The 22,085-nt window shown below is 36.9% G+C and overlaps 1 protein-coding gene across 5 annotated transcripts in view; it reads right to left on the bottom strand.

Annotated features, from left to right (window-relative positions):
- The window catches only part of FREM2 (FRAS1 related extracellular matrix 2), a 236,459-nt gene that overhangs the window by 114,896 nt on the left and 99,478 nt on the right, over positions 1-22,085 (bottom strand). The window contains exon 7 of one of the 5 annotated variants that reach the window (XM_074021885.1): positions 2,329-5,017. The exons of the other annotated variants lie outside the window; for them this stretch is intronic. Within the exon in view, the coding sequence (XP_073877986.1) occupies positions 4,977-5,017 (41 nt within the window). The 3' untranslated portion in view covers positions 2,329-4,976. Of the gene's footprint in view, positions 1-2,328; positions 5,018-22,085 lie in introns of those variants that run through there. 5 annotated transcript variants of the gene reach the window in all.

Below are 22,085 nucleotides of genomic sequence, written 5' to 3'. Positions count from 1 at the left end.
GTTGAGATAGAGTAGGAAACCACCCAAAACATTCCCTTAAGTCAGTGCCTAATTCAGAGCAAGGCCTTAACTCTCTTCAATTCTGAGAGGGGTGAAGAAGCTTCAGAAGAAAAGCTGGGAACTAACAGAGGTTCGTTCACGAGGTTTAGGGAAAGAAGCCGTCTTTAAACCATTAATGTGCAAGGTAAAGCAGCAAGTGCTGATACAGAAGCTGCAGCAAGTTATCCAGAAGATCTCACTAAGATGAAGGATGAAGAGGGCTACACTAAATAACATATTTCCAATGAAGAAAAAAACAGCCTTGTATTTGAAGAAGCAGCCATCTAGGACTTTCACTGCTAAAGAAGAGAATTCAATGCCCGGCTTCAAAGCTTCAATGGAAAGGCTGACTCTCTTGTTCGGGGCTAATGCAGCTGTTAACTTTAGGTTGAAGCCAATGGTTATTTAATCAATCAGAAAATCCTAGGTAATTTAAGAATTATTCTAAATTTACTCTGTGCTCTGTAAATGGAGCAACAAAGCCTGGATGACAGTACATCTGTTTACAGTATAGTTTAATGAATATTTTAAGCCCACCATTGAGACTTACTGCTCAGAAAAAAAGACTGCTTTAAAAATATTACTTCTCATTACGCACTTAGTTACCCAATAGCTCTGATAGAGATATACAATAATATTAATGTTGTTTTCAAATGTGCTAATCCATTCTTCAGCCCATGGATTAAGGAGTCATTTCAACTTTGATGTCTTATCATTTAAAAAACACATTTTGTAAGGCTATAACTGCCATAGACAGTGATTTCTCTGATAGATCTGGTCAAAATAAGTAGAAAACCCTCTGGAAAAATTCACCATTCTAGATGTCATTAAGAATATATGTAATTTGCTGGGTATGGTGGCTCATGCCTATAATCCCAGCTATAATCCCAGTACTTTGGGAGGCTGAGGTCAGAGGATTGCTTGAGCCCAGGAGTTTGAGAGCAGACTGGGCAACAGAGTGAGATCTTGTCTCTGCAAAGAACCAAACAAACAAACCAAAAACAAAACAAAACCAAACCATATATCTATATGTAAAAAGGTCAAAATATCAACATGAGCAGGAAGTTGAAAAAAGTTTATTCAAACCCTCATGGATGACATTAAGGGTTCAAGACTTCAGTGGAGGAAGTAACTACAGATGTGGTAAAAATAGCAAGAGAACTAGAATTGGAGACTGACAATGTGACTGAATCACTGCAATCTTATCATAAAACTTGAATGGATGAGAAGTTGCTTCCAATGAACGAGCAAAGAAAGTGGTTTCTTGAGATAAAATCTACTCTTGGTAAGGATGCTGTAAACATTGTGCGAATGACAATAAAGCATTTAGTTTATTATATATACTTAGCTGATAAAGCAGTGGCAGAGTTTGAAAGAATTTACTACAATTTTGAATGAAGTTCTACTGTGGGTAAAATGCTATCAAACAGTATCACGAGGTGCAGAGACTTCATTGTTGTCTTATTTTAAGTAATTACCACAACCATCCCAACCTTCTGCAACCCTGATCCATAAGCAGCCATCAACATTGAGACAAGAACCTACACCAGCAAAAAGATAACAAATTACTGAAGGCTCCGACAATCATTAGCATTTTTTGGCAATAAAGTAATTTAAGTATTTTTTTATTTAAGGTATGAACACTTTTAGACATAATATTATTGCATACTTAATAGACTATTACATAGTGTAAGCATAACTTTTATATGCCAGGGGAAACCAAAAAGTTTGTGTGACTTGCTTTATTGCAATAGTTGCTTTATTGCAGTAGTCTGGAACCAAACTCTCAACATCTCTGAGGTATTACAGACATAGCAGAAAACTTCCCAAGTTCTAGGAGAGATATGGGCATCCAGCTTCAGGAAGCTCAAATTTGCCTTTATTTTCATCTGTGCACTGCACACTTCCTCCCTTATAAACTGTTCTCCATAAACAGCTGGCCTGGTGGGTTCTGAATCAAAGTTTAGAATTAAGTAGAAAGGGCTAAAAATTGGGATTCATGGGGCTGCAGGTCCTCCCACAGGTGAAACACGGAGAAGTGTCTTCTCTGGACCCTCCTACTTGTATTTAGTGAATGACTCACTCACCCTCACAATGCTCATTTTTTTCCTACCCTCTCCCACTCATGTGCTTGTTAAAAGTGAGTGAATCCTGTAATTTTGCAACCTCTCTCCAGAAACTATTACCAAAAAAAAAAAAAAAAAAAAGATGTGAAATGACTATCAAAAAAGTGGTTTAAATTTACCTGAAAGGAGTTACAAAATGGTGGAATGAAACCACACAACAGTATTTTAATTTCTAGTTATTTTTTAATAGTCAAGATTTAATAACAGTTTATTTAAAAGGGCCTAAAGGTATATTTATTATTTGACAATTCCATTAATGTACTTAATACTGCACATTTCCACAATTTTCTTAATATATACCAAGTGATAATTACTATTTGTAGCTAACAGCCAAAAAATCTATACATTAATATTTAGTAGAAATATAGTCTGGTAACCTTTCATTATTCCATTTCACATACTCAATTTATTATAACTATAGATAAAATTTTACTGCACAGTAATTGACTCTCTTCACCCTTTCTCCTCTCTCTTGTAGATATCATCTACCCTCCTTATTTCAACTACCATCATCAGACATATGACTTATAAATCTCAGACTTCAGCTTAGTTAGTTCTGTATTTTACTGGCCTATTGCCTGGTTTCACCTGCATGGCCTACAGATAGCTCTATCTTAGTATGTTTAAATAGAATCTCGTCTTCTTCCAACTTTCTTTCCCTAGACTAATTCCCTCTGCTAACCTATGATGGTACCTCAATTTTTTGGACCTTCCACACACGGTCTTTTTTGATCATAGATTTTTTTTTGCAATCCCCCTCCTCCTTCCTCCCTCTGTGATGTCCTAGTTATGTCAGGCTTTTCTTAGCAGTGATTCCTTTTCTTTCTAGCCTCACCTCCTTACCCTACATTTGTTTTCACTTACACTGCTACATCATTAATAACCTTGAAACACCACTCCGATTATTTCATTCCCTTGTTCAAAAACATCCAGGTGCTTCCTATCAAATAAATGTGTTTCAACCTTGTTTATCCAGACTCTACTGCCAATGACTCTTATTTTTCTTTTGCTTAGTTTTTAAAGTGCTTTTATACAGATTATATTATTTGATACTAACAAAAAATCCATAAGGTAAGAAATTCAGGTAAAAATATGCTCATGCTTCAAATGAGGAAAATTGGCTAGAGAAGAAAGCTGGATTGGTTAAGAAGAAAGGTTGTTTGATTAGAAATTATTGACTGGAAAATTGCAAAAATTTGTCTACAGCCCAAGACTCTTAATTCACAATTCAAGGAGCTGGGCACTAAACCTTCCTCATAAAAAGGGAGCCTGGCCAAACTGGATGCTCACTGTTCCCAAAAGCCTTTCCCTCCCTCATGCTTTCTCTCATGCAATCTGACAATACTTAGCCTTATTCTCCATTCATCTACATCCTTTTCATCTTTTAAAGGCTTCATCTGTTCTTCCTCTGACTCATAGAATGATTCATACAATTGCTTTTAATCACACTCTGCTCTCTTGGTCTCCTTTTTACTGTTTCAACTTCTTACTAAAATAAATTATTCTTGCTTAGCTTTTTACATACTTAGCTTTTCCTTTCAAACAGATTTTCATTATTGTGAAGTCTTGGCCTATATTTTAAATGTCTTCGTATTCCCCACATATTGTATTTAGTATGTGCAGAGCAAAGATTTGCCACATGCATGTAGTTTTTGACATTGGATTTTTTTTAATGGCAAGATATTTTACATATACTGTTTGATTTGTTTTGATTTTTGTTTTCAGACTATAATATCGACATCATTCTATCTAGGATCCTTCTCGTGTGGAAAAACTGGTAGCATTTTTACTATTCAGCGAATCCCTGGAATGCTTTCCACAAAGTTGGCACTTGCTAAACATCGACTGACTTTCACTGAATTGTTAGAATCATCAACTGTATTAAATAGGCTACTAATGGCTACATCGCATTAATATTCTGAGAAATTAAAAACTCATTTTTCTACTTTTTGATTTTTCATTTCGTTCTAACTCAAGTATACTAAACACAGAATATGACTTTATCAAGTTGTTACTTTAAAGGAATCTGGCCATTTCTTATAATAACTGTTCTGCCGTTACTTTTTGGGAGCTTGCACTAATGCAAATAATTGTATTCAAAACAAAAATGGATAGTGATTAGGTCTTTCAGCTAAGCACAAAGGAATAAAAATATTTCATTCCTTCACCCACCATACCATGATGTATTTTTCTAGCACTAGAAATGTTTTCTTCTCTAAGGTGCTCCTGCTGTTGAGAAAGCTTTTCTGATGTCAGTAAGCTTTTGAACAGCACTGAACTGAGTTACATTTACCATGGAGCTCGCCATGTTGCCTTTTACATGTCCCTGGCTTATATCTCGTATGGTAATTTTTCCAGGGTGGTCCAGGAAGCGAGCCACTTTAGCTAAAACCCCTGCAGGCTGACACACAAAGGCAGAGAATAGATTCAGTTTGAATGTTCCTTAATTACCTTCCTAAGACTGACAGTAAAGATGAGTGAAACATTGTTAACACTGACTTAATACTGACTCTAGTGAACCAATACTGCAGTACTGAATTGTAACATTACCAAAGTACTGAGGATCAAAGACATCTATGTAAGATGTTTAAGGGTATCTGCACAAAATGAGAGCATTGTTCTTAACATCAGTTGTGTTGCTCGTGTGTAAACATCCTGCAGTATAAAAATTTTAGCTGTGTCTTAAAGACGCGACACAGGTTTCATCAAGACATGTTTCTGTACTTCTAGCACCCCTGCCCTACTTGTACACAGTTAAGAGTCAGCACAGAGAAAAGCTTTGGCCCCAGCCGGACTTTCCAGACACTGCAGCTAAGAGAATTCACTAGTAATCCAGGGCTTGGTCTTCCACTCTGCAAGCACAAAAACATAATTTCATAATTTTATTGGGAGGTAATACAGCTTTAGAGAACCAATTCACATGTAAAATTTCAGATTTGCCCTGAGTTACAAAGGTATAAGGAGGTCCAGAGTTCAAGAGGGCTGACTAGATGCAGCTAGTACCTGCCTCATCTACGGAAAGGAACCAAAATAGCAAATACTCACACTTTGAATAGACAATCTAAGAGAGCATATTGGGATTCAATAAAGAAGCAATGGGAAGCACCAAAAGCAAAGAAGGAGAGGGAAGCAAGCAACCTGCTCAGCTGGGATTGGCTGGGAGCTGGGAGAACCTCCCACAAGTAGGGAAAGGGTAAGTGACAGACCCCCAGGGCTCCATATTCCCTCTACAGACTTTCATAATCTCAGCTACAGGAGAGCCCCTTGACTTATACGGGGCTTGTGATTGTCATCGGGAGCTGCCTACAGGCCGCACAGAGGCATTGCTCTACAGAAGAAACTCAAGCTGAGTACCACAGGCTTCTGAGCCTTCAGCAGCTACAGCTTGGTGCCATTCTGAGAGCCAAACCCCCAAAGGACTGCGTCTCGCTGGTGCTGCCACTGCTGTTACTGTGCCCAAGATGGGACGGGAGAGGCTGAGCATCTTCACATACCTCCGGGAAAAATCTTACTGCCATTGCTGTGGGCTGTTGTGGGACTGAGGTGCTTTCAAAGTGCACTCCCCACAGCGACCTATCTATTCTGTTCCCACTAAGTATAGCCCTGCCTTCTTGGTGGCAGGCCCACAGGTGGGGATATCCTGAAAGCCCAGCCTCCAAAGGTCTGCCTTATGCCCTGGAGCTGGGGCTGATGTTGCCATTGCTGCTGCTGGACCAAAAAAGGAGAGGAGAGGCTGAGCAGGTAATTGTCACTGTTGCAGGCTGCTGTGGGACTGAGGAGCAAGGAAACCATGTATCCCACAGCTACCTCCTTACTCTGTTCCCACTGAGAGTGGCCCCACTTGCCCTGGTGGCAGGCCCACGATAATCTGCTGCTTCCCACACCTGAGCACTCCTCTGGTGGCAGGGGGACAACCCCACCTCTGCTTGTCAAAACTAGCACCTGAACACACTACCAGGGGTCCTGAAGATAAGTCTACCAGCTTGGTCCTGTTCTCTGCATATGTGAATACACCATCCAGGGGTCTGGAAACCATCCAGCCCAGTTTGCCACTGTTGGAGGCTGAATACTCTTGGGATCTGAGGTTGGGGCAAACCAACCTGCCGATATGACCACAGATGACATCTACCCATATGGGTCTGCCCAATCTGTTGCAGCCACCACAACAGACCTCTTGGGTTCCCACATTATATCCAAGGTCCAGAAAACCAAGAACCCTCCCACATGCCTGGCTTACCACTGCCACTGATAGCATCTGAGCAAGCCACATGAAAGTCAATGAACTGGCCCACCATGACCCACTAATACTGATGCTAGCATATACTACCTTGGGGCCCACATACAGGCATGCTAAGCTTACCACTGCCACCACTGGGGCCCAAAGACTGGCCAACCTAGCATCCTAGCTCCCAGAACATCTTCAACACAGCTTCTACTAATAATGATACCCTAGGCCACAGAGAAAATCACAGATACCACTGATGCTATTTACAGTCAGTAAAATCATATGAATATCACACTACTGCATGGACCTAAAATCAAAGGTAATGCACCCTCTCCAACCCAACTCATTTATACATCTTCAAGAAAAAGTCATCGCCTACAAAAGCAAATTCAAAAAATTAGAACCAATAGTTACACCAGATGCACAGATATCAATATAAGGACACAGGAAACATGAAAAAGCAAGGAAAGAAACTTTCAAATAAGCATGATAATTCTCCAATAACAGACCTTAATCAAAACAAAATTCACAAAATCCCAAAGAATTAAAAATGCTAATTTTAATGAAGCTCTGTGAGATACAATATAATTCTGAAAAACAATAGAGAGAAATCAACAAAACAATTCAGGATATAAATGATAATTTTACCAAAGAAATAATTTTTTAGATAACCAAACAAATTCTGAAACTGAATAATTCACTGAATGAAATACAAAATACATTCACAAGTTTCAACAATAGAGTAGATCAAGTGGAAGAAAGAATCTCAGAACTTGAAGACAGGTCTTTCAAAATAATCCAGTCAGACAAAAAGAAAGAGAATGATCAATGCCTTCATGACATTTAGTACCAAATAAAGCAACCACATATTCAAATTATTGCTGTCTCTGCAGGAAAAGAGAGAATGAAAGGGTTAAAAAACCTACTTAATTGCTGGGTGCGGTGGCTTACGCCTATAATTCCAGCATCTTAGGAGGCTGAGATGGGCAGATCACCTGAGGTCAGGAGTTTGACACTAGGCTGGCCAATATGGTGAAACCTCATTTCTACTAAAAATACAAAAATTAGCTGGGCATGGTGGTGTGCACCTGTAATCCCAGCTACTCGGGAGGCTGAGGCAGGAGAATCATTTCAACCAGGAGGTGGAGTTTGCAGTGAGCCAAGATTGTACCATTGTATTCCAGCCTGGGTAACAAAGTGAGACTCTGTTTCAAAAAACCTACTTAACAGAGTAATAGATGAAAATTTCCCAAGTCTAGCAAGAGACCCAGACATTCAGATATAGCAGACCCATATATCCCCAAACAGATATAATGCAGAAAGGTGTTCTCCATAGCACATTATACTCGAAGTGTCTAAAGTCAAAGCAAAAGAGGATCCTAAAAGCAGAAAGAGAAAAGCATCTAGTCATCTATAAGCGAACTCCCATCAGACTAACAATGGATTTCTCAGCAGAAACTTTATGTGCCAGGAGATAATGGTATATTCAAAGTGTTGAAAGAGGAAAAAAAAAAAAAAACAAAACTGCCATTCAAGGATACTGTATCTAACTAAATTATCCTTCATAAATGAAGAAGATATAATGTCTTTCCTAGATAAGCAAATGATGGTTAAATTCATAACCACTAGATTGGCCCTACAAGAAATGTTCAAGAGAGCCCTAAACTTGGAAGTGAAAAGATGACATTCACAATCATGAAAACACACAAAACTGTAAAACTCATTGGTAAACTAAACTTACAAATGAGGAGAAGAAAGGACTCAAATGATACCACTACAGTAAAACACCAAACCACAATGACAAACAATAAGAGGGAAAGAAAGTAACAAAGAATATATAAAATAACCAGAAAACAATGAACCATATGACAGTAACAAAGTCTCATATATCAATAATAATTCTGAAAGAAAATTGATTAAATTCTCCACTTGAAAGATACAGACTGACTGAATGAATAAAGAAAAACAATTCAAATATATGCTGCCTATAAGAAATTAACTTTATCTACAAAGACACAAATAGATTAAAAATACAGTGAGGAAAAAGATATTCCAAGCAAATGGAAACCAAAATAAAATAAGAGTAGCTATACTTTTATTAGATAAAGCAGACTTTAAGTCTAAAACAGTAAAAAAGAAAGAAAAAGAAAATCACTATATACTGATAAAGGGATTAATTCAGTAAGAGAATATAACAATCCAAAATACACATGCACCCAAAACTAGAGCACCAAGATTCATAAAATAAATATTACTAGGCCTAAAGAAAAACAGACAGCAATACAATAATAGCAAGGGACTTCAACACCCCACTCACTAAACAGATCATTGAGACAGAAAATCAACAAAGAAATACTAGTTTTAAACTAGACTACAGAACAAATGATCCTAACAGTTTTTTAAATAACATTTTATCTCACAACTGCAGAATATACATTATTCTCATCATTACGTGAAACATTCTTCAGGATAGACCATATGTTAGGCCACAAAACAAGTCTCAACAAATTTTTTAAAAGAAAAATTTCATCAAGTATCTGCTTGGAATAAAATGAGAAATCAACAAACAAGGGACTTTGGAACCTATACAAATACATGAAAATCAAACAACATGCTTCTGAATGACCATTGCAAGGAAATAATTAAGACAAGAAAAACAATTTCTTGAAACAAATAAAAATGAAAATACATAAACTGTGATACAGCAAAAGCAGCGCTAAGAGGGAATTTCATAACAATAAATGCCTACATCAAAAATGTAGCAATACTTCAAATAAACAACATAATGATGCACCTCGGGAAACCAAAAAGCAAGAACAAACCAAACCTCAAATTAGTAGAAGGAAAGAAATAATAAAGATCAGAACAGAACTGAAGAAAACAGAGACTAAACACACACACACACACACACACACACACACACGATCTGTGAAACAAAAAATTGGTTCTTTGAAAAGCTAAACCAAATTGATAAACCTCTAGATAGATTAACCAACAACAGATAGAAGACCCAAATAAACAAAATCAGAAAGGAAGAAGGAAACATTGCAACTGACATGACAGAAATACAAATGACCATCAGAGACTATTATGAACAACTACAGACTAACAAACTGGAAAACCTAGAGGAAATGGATAAATTCCTGAAAACATACAACCTACCAGGATTAAGTCAGAAAGAGAAAATCTGAACAGTTCAATAACGTGTGGCAAGATTGAATCAGTAATAAAAAGACTCCCAACAAAGAAAAGTTTAGGACTTAATAAATTCACTGCAGAATTCTACCAAATGTATAAAGAAGAACTTAATAGTAATTCTTCTAAAACTAGTATGGAATATTGATAAAGAAGGAATTCTTCCAAAATCACTATCAGGACAGTATTACCCTGATTTCAAAACCAAACAAGGACACAACGACAACAATAACAACAAAACTACAGGACAATATCCTTGATAAACATAGATGCAAAAATTCTCATACTAGCACGTCAAACCGCACATCAAAAAGATAATACACCGTGATCAAGTGAGATTTAAAACAAGGTTGCAAGGATGGTTCAACATATGCAGATCAATAATCATGATACATCACATCAACAGAATGAAAGACATAAACCATATAATCATCTCAATAGACACAGAAAAGGCATTCGAGAAAATTAAGCTTCCCATCATAATAAAAATGCTCAACAGACTAGGAATGGAAGAAACTTACTTCAAAGTAATAAAGGCCATATATGAAAAACCCACAGCTAGCATCATGTTCAACAGGAAGAAGCTGAAAGCCTTTCCTCTAAGATAAAGATCAAGATAAGGATGCCTGCTTTCACCACTCCTATTCAACAAACTACTGAAAGTCCTACCCAGAGCAATCAGGCAAGAGAAAGAAAGAAAAGGAATTCAAATGCGAAGAAAAGTAAGTCAAATTGTCCCTATATTCCTTTTTTTTTTTTTTTTTTTGAGACGGAGTCTCGCTCTGTCGCCCAGGCTGGAGTGCAGTGGCACGATATCGGCTCACTGCAAGCTCCACCTCCCGGGTTCACGCCATTCTCCCGCCTCAGCCTCCGAGTAGCTGGGACTACAGGCGCCCGCCACCACGCCTGGCTAGTTTTTTGTATTTTTAGTAGAGACGGGGTTTCATCATGTTAGCCAGGATGGTCTCGATCTCCTGACCTCGTGATCCACCCGCCTCGGCCTCCCAAAGTGCTGGGATTACAGGCTTGAGCCACCGCGCCCGGCCAAATTGTCCCTATATTCTTATGACGTTATTTTATATCTAGAAAACCCAAAGACTAATGTTGCTGGCTAAATTGGATATCTATATGCAGAAGAATGAAACTGGACCCCTATCTCTCACCATATACAAAAATCAACTCAAGATGGATTAAAGAATAAAATATAAGACTACTATAAAACTATAAAAACTAAAAACTACTATGAAACTGTAAAACTACTAGGAAAAATGGGGTAAAACTTGGGAACATTTGTCTAGGCAAAGATTTTACAGCTAAAACTTCAAAAGCACAGACAGGGAAATGAAAATAGACAAATGAGGCTAAATTAAATGAAAAAGCCTCTGCACATCAAAGGAAATGATCAACAGAGTGAAGGGATAAACTATTGAATGGGAGAAAATATTTGCAAACTATTCATCTGACAAGGAAGTAAAATTTAAAATATACATGATATTCAAACAACTCAGCAGTTTAAAAAAAAATACAAATAATCCCATTAAAAACCAGGATAAGGAGATGATAGACATTTCTCAAAAAAAGACATAGATAGCCAATAGGTATATGAAAAAATGCCCAACATCACTAAGCATCAGGGAAATATAAACCAGAATCACAATGAGACAGCATCTTACCCCAGTTAGACTGGCTAATATTAAAAAGACAAAAAATAACAGAAACAGGTGAGGATTCAGACAAAAGAAAACTCACCCCCCTCTTTGTGAAAATGTAAATTAGTACAATCACCATAAAAAACAGTGTGGTAAGCTGGGTGAGGTGGCTTACACCTTTAATACCAGTGCTTTTGAAGGTAAGGTGGGAGGACTGCTTGAGTCAGGAGTTCTAGATCAGCCTGAGCAACATAGAGAGACCTCCATCTCTACAAAAAATTTAAAGAAAACAGCCAGGTGTGGTAGTGTGCACCTGTAGTCCTAACTACTCTGGAGGCTGAGGCAGGAAGATTGCTTGAGTCCAAGAGTTCAAGACTGCAGCTATCATCGCACAACTGCACCCCAGCTTGTGAAACATAGCAAAACTCTACCTCAAAAAAACAAAACAAAACAAAAAAACAAAAACAGAAACAACAAAAAACCCAGAAAAAAAAGTATAGAAATTTTTCAAAAAACTAAAAATAGAACTACCATACTATCCAGCAATCCTAGCACTAGGTATTTATCAAAAGGAAAAGAAACCTATATATCAAAGGAATACCTGCACTTGTGTGTTCATTGCAGAACTATTTATAATAGCAAATATATGGAATCATCCTAAGTGTCCAATGACAGATGAATAAAGAAACTATCATGTATACACACAATGGAATACTATCTGGCCACCAAAAAGAACGAAATCATGTCATTTTTCAGCAACATGGTTGGAACTGGAGGTTATTATGTTAAGTGACATAAGCCAGGCATGGAAAGACAGATGCTGCATGTCCTCCCTTGTAAGTGGGAGCTGAAGAAATTGATCCCCATTGAGATAGAGAATAGAATGACAGACACCAGAGGCTGGGAAGGGTATGTGGATGGGAGTGGGGATAAAGAGAGGTGTGTTTGTGAGTACAAACGTGCAATTATAGAACAAATTAGCCCCAATATTTGATTGTAGACTTGGGTGACTATAGTTAGCAATGATGTATTGTATATTTCAAAGTAGCTGAAAGAGGGGACTAGAGATGTTACCAACACACAGAAATGATAAATACTCAAGGTGATGAATACCCCCCAAATATCCTGATCTGATCATTGCACACTCTATGCATGTAACAAATATTCAAATGTACCTTATAAACATGCACATTTTTTGTATCAGTAAAAAAAAAAAATTTTTTTTAAAGTTACAAGGGATTCATTTATCTTTAGTCAGGGAATAGTTGTTTGGTTGATTCCTCATCTAGTATACCTATTACCACAGAACAGAACACAGCAATCAGAAAAAAAAAAAAAAATGTTGGAAATCCATATGGGACACTTCATCCAGGGTGTACAAAAGGCTTGAACATTTTCCCTACTCCAACTGTATAATTTTTAGTGACCGAAATATTGGCTACCCTCAGAAACATCTCCTTTTTGACCAGTGTTGATCTATATTTGTTTGGACCATTTTTTTCTAGATTCTAGAAGGGAGACTGATTTCCTCCCTTCAGTGAGGTCATTAGATAATACTTATATTTTAATCCCTTTGAGGAGATTCAGGATTCATTACAGCCTAGTGGTAACGCACATGTTATCTGAGGTAAACAGACCTAAATTTAGGACACATATTCAACACTTCACATTTGTGTGATCTTAAGCAATTTTCTCCAAGTCTCAATTTTTCCATCCATCAAATGGAGATGATACTTACACCTATATCATAAAGTTGCTCTGAGGTTTAACTGGATTATTCATGTAAAGTCCTTAGTACATAGTAAAGTGGTCAAAAGTGGCAGCTGTTAGTATTGTGTGTGTATTATTGCATATGAATGAAATTTGACTTTCTCCCCACTGAACTTGGCATTCTTCTCTCCATGTTGAACTGATGAAACTGCACAGACAGTACTGTATAGCTGGCAAAGTTTTTATCACGTGTAAACAATGTGCATGACAGGCAAAACATCAAGATGTCAATTTCTAAAAAAAACAATGAAGAAAACACAGGTAAAACTAGTATCCCCATTTTAAACCCATGGAAACTGAAGCTTAGACATTAATAAAATTTGACCAAAAAGCTAGTAAGATATGAAGTATACCAACAAAGGTGGTCAAAAAGCAAATTCCTCTAAAATAAAGTTCATCTTTCTTATTATTTCAAAAATTGGTGAAATATTTGCACGTGGGAAAGAAAAATACACCAAATAAGCTGGTTAAAATCTTTTAGTAAGCAACAGGAATAAACAATGACATAGCTTGTCACATGCTGAATAGTGCAGATTTAGGCATGTTTTATAAAACTCAGACACTGAGATGTGTTTGGTTCTTAGATTCTTTTTAGCACCTTCTTTGCTGGGATGGTCATACCCTTAATACTGACTATTCTATTCATCATTTCTCATTTTCTGCTCAGCATACAAGAAGTCTATCACTTTCTTTTAAATGAGAATTGGTGTAAATCCATCCATATTATAAATCATACGAGGTCCACTTTTGCATGTCTCTTAATTTTATCTTTTCCTAAGATTTTTGTCATTATCCATAGAGAGAACTTGTCACAATGCCTCTAGCACAGAACTGTCTACTGCAGAATTCCTAATCAGGCCTATATCTTCAGTTGCCTATTTGATATCCCACACTTTGAAGTCAAGCAGGCATTTCTTTCATACTAGCATGCCTTAAATAATTTCATTGTTCTTTATTCCTAAGCCCACTCTACCCTTATTCTCCCCATCTCAGTGAACTGTACCACTCTTAACCCAACAGCTCTAATTAGAAAATAAAGCATCATCCTTCAGTCTTTCCTGTCCAATCAATTACCACGGCATGCCCATTCTTCCTCAGCACTATCTCTCAGATGCCATCTGGTCTCTGCATCCTCCTACAATCACCCTGTTCAGGCCACTGTAACTGATCATCTGTGTTGCTCCAACAGCCACCTGAGCTCTTCAATCTTTTCTTTGCATTGCAGCCAGAGCAGAATGATATTTCCAAAATAGAAATCTAATTTTGTCATTTTACCTAAAACTTTTTAGGTGTCACCTATTTCTATTGCAAGAATGAAACACAACTCCTTTATATGGCCACAGGGCCCTATAAGATTGACTCCTTGCCCTCCTCTCCAAACTCTTGTTATTCACTCATTTGAGCTCTAGTTTTTTGCTGTATCCAAGCTTTCAGTTCCATGGAGGCATCCCATCCACTTAGCCAGCGCACTTGTGAATTTCTCACTTTCTTCACACTTTCCTTGCCTCTTCACTGGGATACCTTGATATCACCTGCAAAGTTCAGCTAGAACATAATATTTTTAAAGAAGTTTTTTCTGAACCTGGTTTGGGAAGGATGTTCTTGTCTTAGTAGAGCACTTATCACATTTATTTTATGCTTGTCTGTTCACTTATCTGTGTACCCCCAAAGTCTGAAAGGTCCATGAATTAAGAGGCCATGGTTCTCTTGTTTGCTGTTGTGTCCTCAGCACCTAGCCAAGTGCAGGCACACAGGTGCTCAATTCACAGTTTTTGCATGAATGAGTGATATAAAATTATCAAAAAATATTTATTGTGAAATAAATCTTTATTAAACTGCAATTCAACATTATCTAGATTCCATCTCATGATTTACTCCAACTAGGAAATCTTTCAAGTGGCAGGTTTCTTCTTTCAAAGAAAAATTTATGCTGTACATTATGAAGTCAAAAACTTCACAGTGTGAATTTATTTCAAATGGAGGGCACTGCTGTATTTGCTTATATTTAATCATTTGATTTCAGCCAAATTTATCGTCTACTTTGCTTTATCGTATCCTTAAAAACCTTGCTAGAGTGCCTCCTACATTACAGGACTGCAATGAAAATGGAATGATTAAAAAAAATCCCAAATCAAAGTGTTTTGCATAAATGCATGAATATTAGCTGCCTATAGTTGCAAATGTTGTAGTTTCCCCTTATCTGTGGAGGATACATTTCAAGATGCCCCAGTGGATGACTGAGGACACAGATAGTACCAAACCCTGTAAATACTAATAAATACATACATAGAATAAGGTTTAATTTATAAATTTGGCATAGTAAGAGATTAACAACAATTAATAATAAATAACATAGAATAATTAACAACATATTAAAATAAAAGTTATGGAAATGTGGTCTCTCTCTCTCAAAATATCTTATTGTTCTCTACTGTAGTCACTAATAGCATGAAAAGGAAACTGCTGACAAGGAGGGGACAACTGTAAACACTCCAGAGACATTTTGATTCATGGAAAAATTGAAGGGACTTTTTTTTATATATTTTTTGAGACCGAGTCTTGGTCTGTCGCCCAGGCTGGAATGTGGTGGCGTGATCTCAGCTCACTGCAACCTCTGCCTCCCAGGTTCAAGCAATTCTCCTGCCTCAGCCTCCTGAGTAGCTGGGATTACAGGCACCCGCCACCACACCTGGCTAAGTTTTTTGCGTTTTTAGTAGAGATGCAGTTTCACCATGTTGGACAGGCTGGTCTCAAACTCCTGACCTCCAGTGATCTGTCTGCCTCGGCCTCCCAAAGTACTGGGATTACAGGTGTGAGTCACTGTGTCTGGCCTGAAGGGACATTTTTGTTTTCATGGTTCTCTTTGTATTATTTGTGTTAAGTATATGGTAGATGTGGTGATTTCCAACGACAAACAATAAGGACTTCCCATTAAATGACAAAAAATAGGTTTTGCTACAGTATGATAAAAAGTAGATGAAGACATGAGGGAAGAAAGATACTACTGGCAAAGTGCACTCACTCTTTACTTGAAGATACTTTCTGGCATTGAAAGTCAAGAAAGTGGTAAGATAGAAGCCAAATGAAATAAATATGTTGCTTTTAGCTTTCTGTGCTTGATAGGGCTTGGCTCTGTGTCCCTACCCAAATCTCATCTTGAATTGTACTAATCCCCATGTGACAAGGGCAGGACCAGGTGGAGACAATTGAATCAAGGGGACAGTTTCCCCGTACTGTTCTTGTGAGAGTGAATGAGTTCTCAGGAGATCTGATGGTTTTATAAGGGATTTCCCCCTTCGCTTGGCTCTCACCCTCTCCTGCTGCCCTGGGAGGAGCTGCCTTCTGCCATGATTGCCCTCCCCAGCCATGTGGAACTGTGAGTCAATTAAACTTCTTTTCTTTATAAATTACCCAGTTTCAGGTATTTCTTCATAGCAGTGTGAGAACTGACTAATACAATGCTTTTTGTACTTTTGCATTTATTCTTCATACATGCACTTTTAGGGAAGGTGGCCAAGGTAAGAAAGGGGTGAATAATCAAGATACATGAGAGGTTTTTAAAGCAAATTCACATGTGGAAACTGAGTTCCTTGATCTCTCACTTGACCCAATCCTGGCCTAGATTCTTTTTACCTTAGACACTAAAATAGCATATTGACGAGGAGAGCGTTTTTCAGATGCTTTCTATTAAAACATATATTTTTAAACGTGTTGTTGAAGAAGTACTGGATCTATTTTATTCACTGGTTCCAAATTAAATGTGTTGCCTTTCCCCCTTCATTTAATCTCAGTCACTAGCAATCCTTGATGATATATGAGAAAAAACTCTTTCAGTCATCACCCAGTTTTTCCTGCTTTGCCAAGTGCTCTTGTCCTTTTCACATGGGAGCTTGGTTTACAATGGTAATTTTCTGTGCCCCCGACACCTTAATGATAAGATTTCATCTATATGAATGATGCATTGTGGGAAACAATACAATGGGATTAATTAAAATAAGACTTCAAATAATCTATTTTGGGCTTGACTTGGATATGTTTCAGTACAATAAAAGAAAAATGAGATTTGCATAAAAATTAAATCATTTTGCCAAAAAGGTCATGTCTAGAAATTAAAGTTTTTAAGAGCAACTTATCTCACAAAATATTAGCTTGGTGCAAAAGTAATTGCTGTTTTTGCCATTACTTTCAATGTATTGAAATTATTTGTATTATTTGTGTTAAGTATATGGTAGATGTCGTGATTTCCAATGACATTGAAAGTAATGGCAAAAACAGCAATTACTTTTGTACCAACCTAATAAAAAGTGTAGGTGCCCCATCTTTGACTCACCGTGGTATTCCTGACATGAGAACTGATTACGCAAATGGTAATCTAGTTTAGAAAAGAGTAGTCCATAAGCACCACTGCAGAAAACACTTCTGGACACATGTTATCTTCACTCAATAAAAGCTTTTCTAGTGAATTACAACAGCAATATTTTGAAGGGCATACTTGAAAACCTTCCTCTCACAAACTCTGCAAATATAACAGAAACTCTTTAAATGGAGGTTTTATAATAAAGAAAGAAATACTCTTACAAGACAGAATTGAAAAAAAACCCAGAGTACTAGTTAAATGAACTAATACTGAGTGGGTTACATTTGATTGCCCATCCAGGGACAGGTGATACAAAGTGGAAATTTGAAACTGAAACCCCAAGAATCAAGTCTGGACACCAGAGGACATGTGTGAGTTAGAATAAAAATCCGTCCTCTTATGGAGCTTGTTGTTTCTGCCTACATTCTGAATGGGGAAAAATGTCTCAATAGGCCTCTCTAATATACAGGTTGGGGGTCCTAATTCACATTATTTGGCATTGGAGCTCCTCAAATTAAAAAAAAAAATTATATAGAAATTGACCCTAGCAAATATAAAAGCAAAACTGCTCTCAGGGTTTAATCCCTGAACTAGGATTGTATAGGCTTTCTGCATATAAAGTCCCATTGAAAGTCAATTCATAAGACAAAATTATTATATGCATGGAAATGTTATACCATAAGCAAGAAGCAGTTGAAGCAAAAAACATAAGATCTGGACCTTAGATCTTCGGTAATAAAACTGTGCAACAAAGATTATAAAATAAGTATCTAAATTATTAAATATGTAAAAAAGAAACTATATGAAGAAAAAAAATAAAGCATGATAGAAAGCCTAAGATAAATATATGGAAAAACTCCACACAGATCTTCTCAAAATGCAAGTATAGTTATCAAAATAAATCTCAGTGGATGAGTTAAGTAGCAAATACATATAGAGAGAGAATTAGCCAACTAGAAGATGAGTCTGAGGGAAGAACAGAAATTAATAAAATAGGAAATAAAAAGAATAGAAGTTTCCAAAAGAAAAGTCAGAACCAAACATAGCTTAAAAAAAATCATATAAAATATACAAACTTCTGGAAAGATAAATTGAAAGAGAAAAGGAAAAGAGAGACAGAGAGGATAGAAGAACATCATTAGTAATAAAATGGAGACATAAAAAGACATGCAATAAAGACTTTTAAGAATTTTATGATAATTATAATAAATTTACACTATTATTTTGAAAATATAGATAATACATACAACTTTCTTAGGAAAAAAATACAGTAATAAAACTTAAGAAGAAATAACCATTTAAGAAAGCCAAACGGCCAAAATCTAGCTACATATATACAGGCAGATTTATAATTTTACCAAACCTACAAAATTAAATTATCTCAATCTTATTTGAAGTTTACAGATTAAAGAAACAAGAAAGATAGTACCTCAACTCAATTAATGAAGTCATTATAAACTTGATTCTATAAACAAACACATTTAAAGCCCCATATACATGCAAAAATACTAAAATGAAACCTGCTTTTTTTTTTGAGACGGAGTCTCGCTCTGTCGCCCAGGCTGGAGTGCAGTGGCCGGATCTCGGCTCACTGCAAGCTCCGCCTCCCGGGTTCACGCCATTCTCCTGTCTCAGCCTCCCGAGTAGCCGGGACTACAGGCGCCCACCACCGCGCCCGGCTAATTTTTTTGTATTTTTTTAGTAGAGACGGGGTTTCACTGTGGTCTGGATCTCCTGACCTCGTGATCTGCCTGCCTTGGCCTCCCAAAGTGCTGGGATTACAGGCGTGAGCCACCGCGCCCGGCCCTAAAATTAAATATTCTGAAATTTAATCCAGCAATTTATAAAATTATGTCATGAACAAGTAAGTTTCTTCAAGCATATATGAGTGGCTTAACACTAGTAAATCTAAAAATGCAATTAATTACACTAACAGATTGAAGGAAAAGATTATGTAATATGTTCAATAAATGCAGAAATTTTTATAATGTTTAATACTTATTCCTGATAAAATCTCTTCTCAAACTAAATGTTTTCTTAACCTGATAAAATGTTACTAGAATCTTATAGTATATATTATTTTAAATGGGGGACCATTATAAGATTTTCCTTTTCAATGAGAAAAAGACAAAAATGCCTGCTCTACTGCTTCCATCCAACATTATACTAATGGGCACAATATGACAAAATAAATATGAAAAATGATGTTAAGAATTGTCAAAGAAAAGACAAACTGTGATGAGTGAATGAAAAGAAATGATTGAGCTCTAAGTGCAGGGCAGGTCCTAGGGACTGTAAGTCAATATTGTCAATTCTATAAAGGGTTGACATTCGATATCGTAGCCATTTCTTAAGTAACAGAAGATCTTCTGAGAGTATTTTTCACTAAAGTGCTATAAATCATCATTTAGTCAGGTAGTCTCTGAAACACTCAACCAACAGGATTCTGTGGGGACGCAACAGTGCATAAGGTACAGTATTAATAGATAAACCACCCCAAACTTATGTCTTACTAAATTTCTTACTGAATGGAATACTAAACTGGGTAACTGCAACTTCAATCTCAGAGTGAAGATTAAGCCTCAAGGTGAGCTTGTGCCATCTGCTATGTTAAGCAGTCCAAGGAAGAATTCCTTCTGGTAGGTCATAATGATCTCACTGCAAGCTTCTGAAGACTTGAAAATATAGCACTCAAAGAGCTGTAAACTGGGCTTATTTTGCTAGTGCTATTTCAGGTAACTGTAAAGAAAGAAAATAACCCTCTAAATGAGTGCCAGCATATGAAAGATGTGGTTTATCCACAGTAGAGGCCCTAATGGGCTTGTCTCATCTCCTCTTTTCAGTACTGTCCTTTTCTTTCTGCTTTAGATATGATGTGCCTTCATTTTCTCTCTTAATTGCTTGGTTTGTCCTGTTCTTACTCCTCAGTCTGTCTTTGATTTGCTCTCATGAGACCCACCCTCCCTGTGCGCCATCTCCTTTGTTCCTCCTCTTTTCTTTCTCCTTTTCGTTACCCTGTGACTGGAATGACCGTTGCATTTTTAAGAAAATAATTGCAATATTTGTTGAATAACATGACTAAATATTGCTCTTAATTAGGAAATAACTTTAATCTTTCTAGACTTCTTAATCATTACACTACCAGAAGAGATTAAACCACACTTACTTATTTTTTTCTTTTTAGTGCATTACTGGCTTTTGATTGGGTAAAGTGGAAGGTGCCTATCTTCCTGATGATGGTAAAGTTTGCTGTCAACACTTTTGGGTTTTGTGCTGAGAAAAGGTGTGGTAGGAGGTTAGGAAAGGTTAAACTGGTGGCAATGGAAACCAAGGTGTGGGTAGGATGAGATATGAGGCTGCGGGACCTGTGAGAAGTTTATTCTAATCTACATCTGAGATGAAAAGGGTCTGTCTAAACTATAGTAGTGATGTTAGAAGTGGAAGGTAAATGACAGATGGGAGAAAGCAGAGCAGTATGCACAGGACTTTTGATTTACTGAATAGTGGTTGAGTGAATGAAGAAGGAGTGGCAATAATCACCAAAACCATTCCTGACAAACTGCTGGTCTAATGTCTGCATGGTACTCAGTAGCCTCAAAATCAAAGTCCATGGCACCCAGATTTACCAGCCCTGTGTTCTGGGGTAAATAATTTTCTGGGCTTTCACTACCCCACTTATAATGCCACTTGCCCTGTCTACATCAGTGAACTGTGAAGCTCTGATAAGACACTGACAATAGTAAAATGTTCTATGAATATTATATGATGGGATCGTACCAATGGTTCCTCAACTTCATTACCACTAGAGACACGTTTTAAAGGCTGAGTGATAGCATGGAAAGGTTGTGATTTGGGGGCCATGATACTGACTTTGCTGTGGACTAGCTTCATAAGTTCAAGTTAATCAACAAGTCTCTCTAAGTCTCAGTCTTGGCATCTGTAAAATAGGGATAATGGCATCATCCTTCATTTTGCAGATTTAGAGATACATTTGTGAAAATGCCTGGCACTTAATAAATAAGTGTTTTTTTTTTCTGTACTTTTATGTTTTTTTTCTGCATGTGCATCCCATATCAATCCATACAGGAAAGATTTTATTTTTTGCCAACAAAACAAACTGAACTAAAGTAAACATGAATTGCGTTTTATATTTTTAAATTAGACCTACCTCTTTCTACCTGTAACAATTGATAGATTATCTAAAGAGCAGATAGGCATTTAGCATGGACTATTAGATTTTTTGGACTGTATTCAAAATATTGGCTCTTTCTTTAAGATAAAATAAAATTTCTGTACTTTAAATACAGAATAGAACTTTTTATTATACTGATAAATTAAGGCAGCAGTTACAAATATTAGAGCAGCTTATACTTACAGGGTATTATATAAATTTAAGGTAGAATCAAGACTTTCAATACCTCTTGATAAAATAATTCCTAATTTTTAGTGTTTTCAAACATTTTCAGTAAATACACAGATGTTGTTATATATTTTACAGAATTGTTAGGATGATAAAGCACAATGATATACAAAGGTAGCAGAAGCTGGGAAGGGAGGAGAGATGGGGGGTCAGGGAAGACATTAGGTAAAGGACACAAAATGACAGCTAGATAAGAGGAGCAAGTTCTGGTTTTCTACACCCCTGTAGGATGACTCTAGTTCACAATAATACATTATATAGCTTCAACTAGCTACAAGGATATTGAAAGTTCCCAACACAAAGA

The sequence above is a fragment of the Macaca fascicularis genome, chromosome 17 (genome assembly GCF_037993035.2).
Source record: "Macaca fascicularis isolate 582-1 chromosome 17, T2T-MFA8v1.1".
Classification (NCBI taxonomy): Eukaryota; Metazoa; Chordata; class Mammalia; order Primates; family Cercopithecidae; genus Macaca; species Macaca fascicularis.
This window is presented reverse-complemented; position numbering and strand designations above follow the sequence as displayed.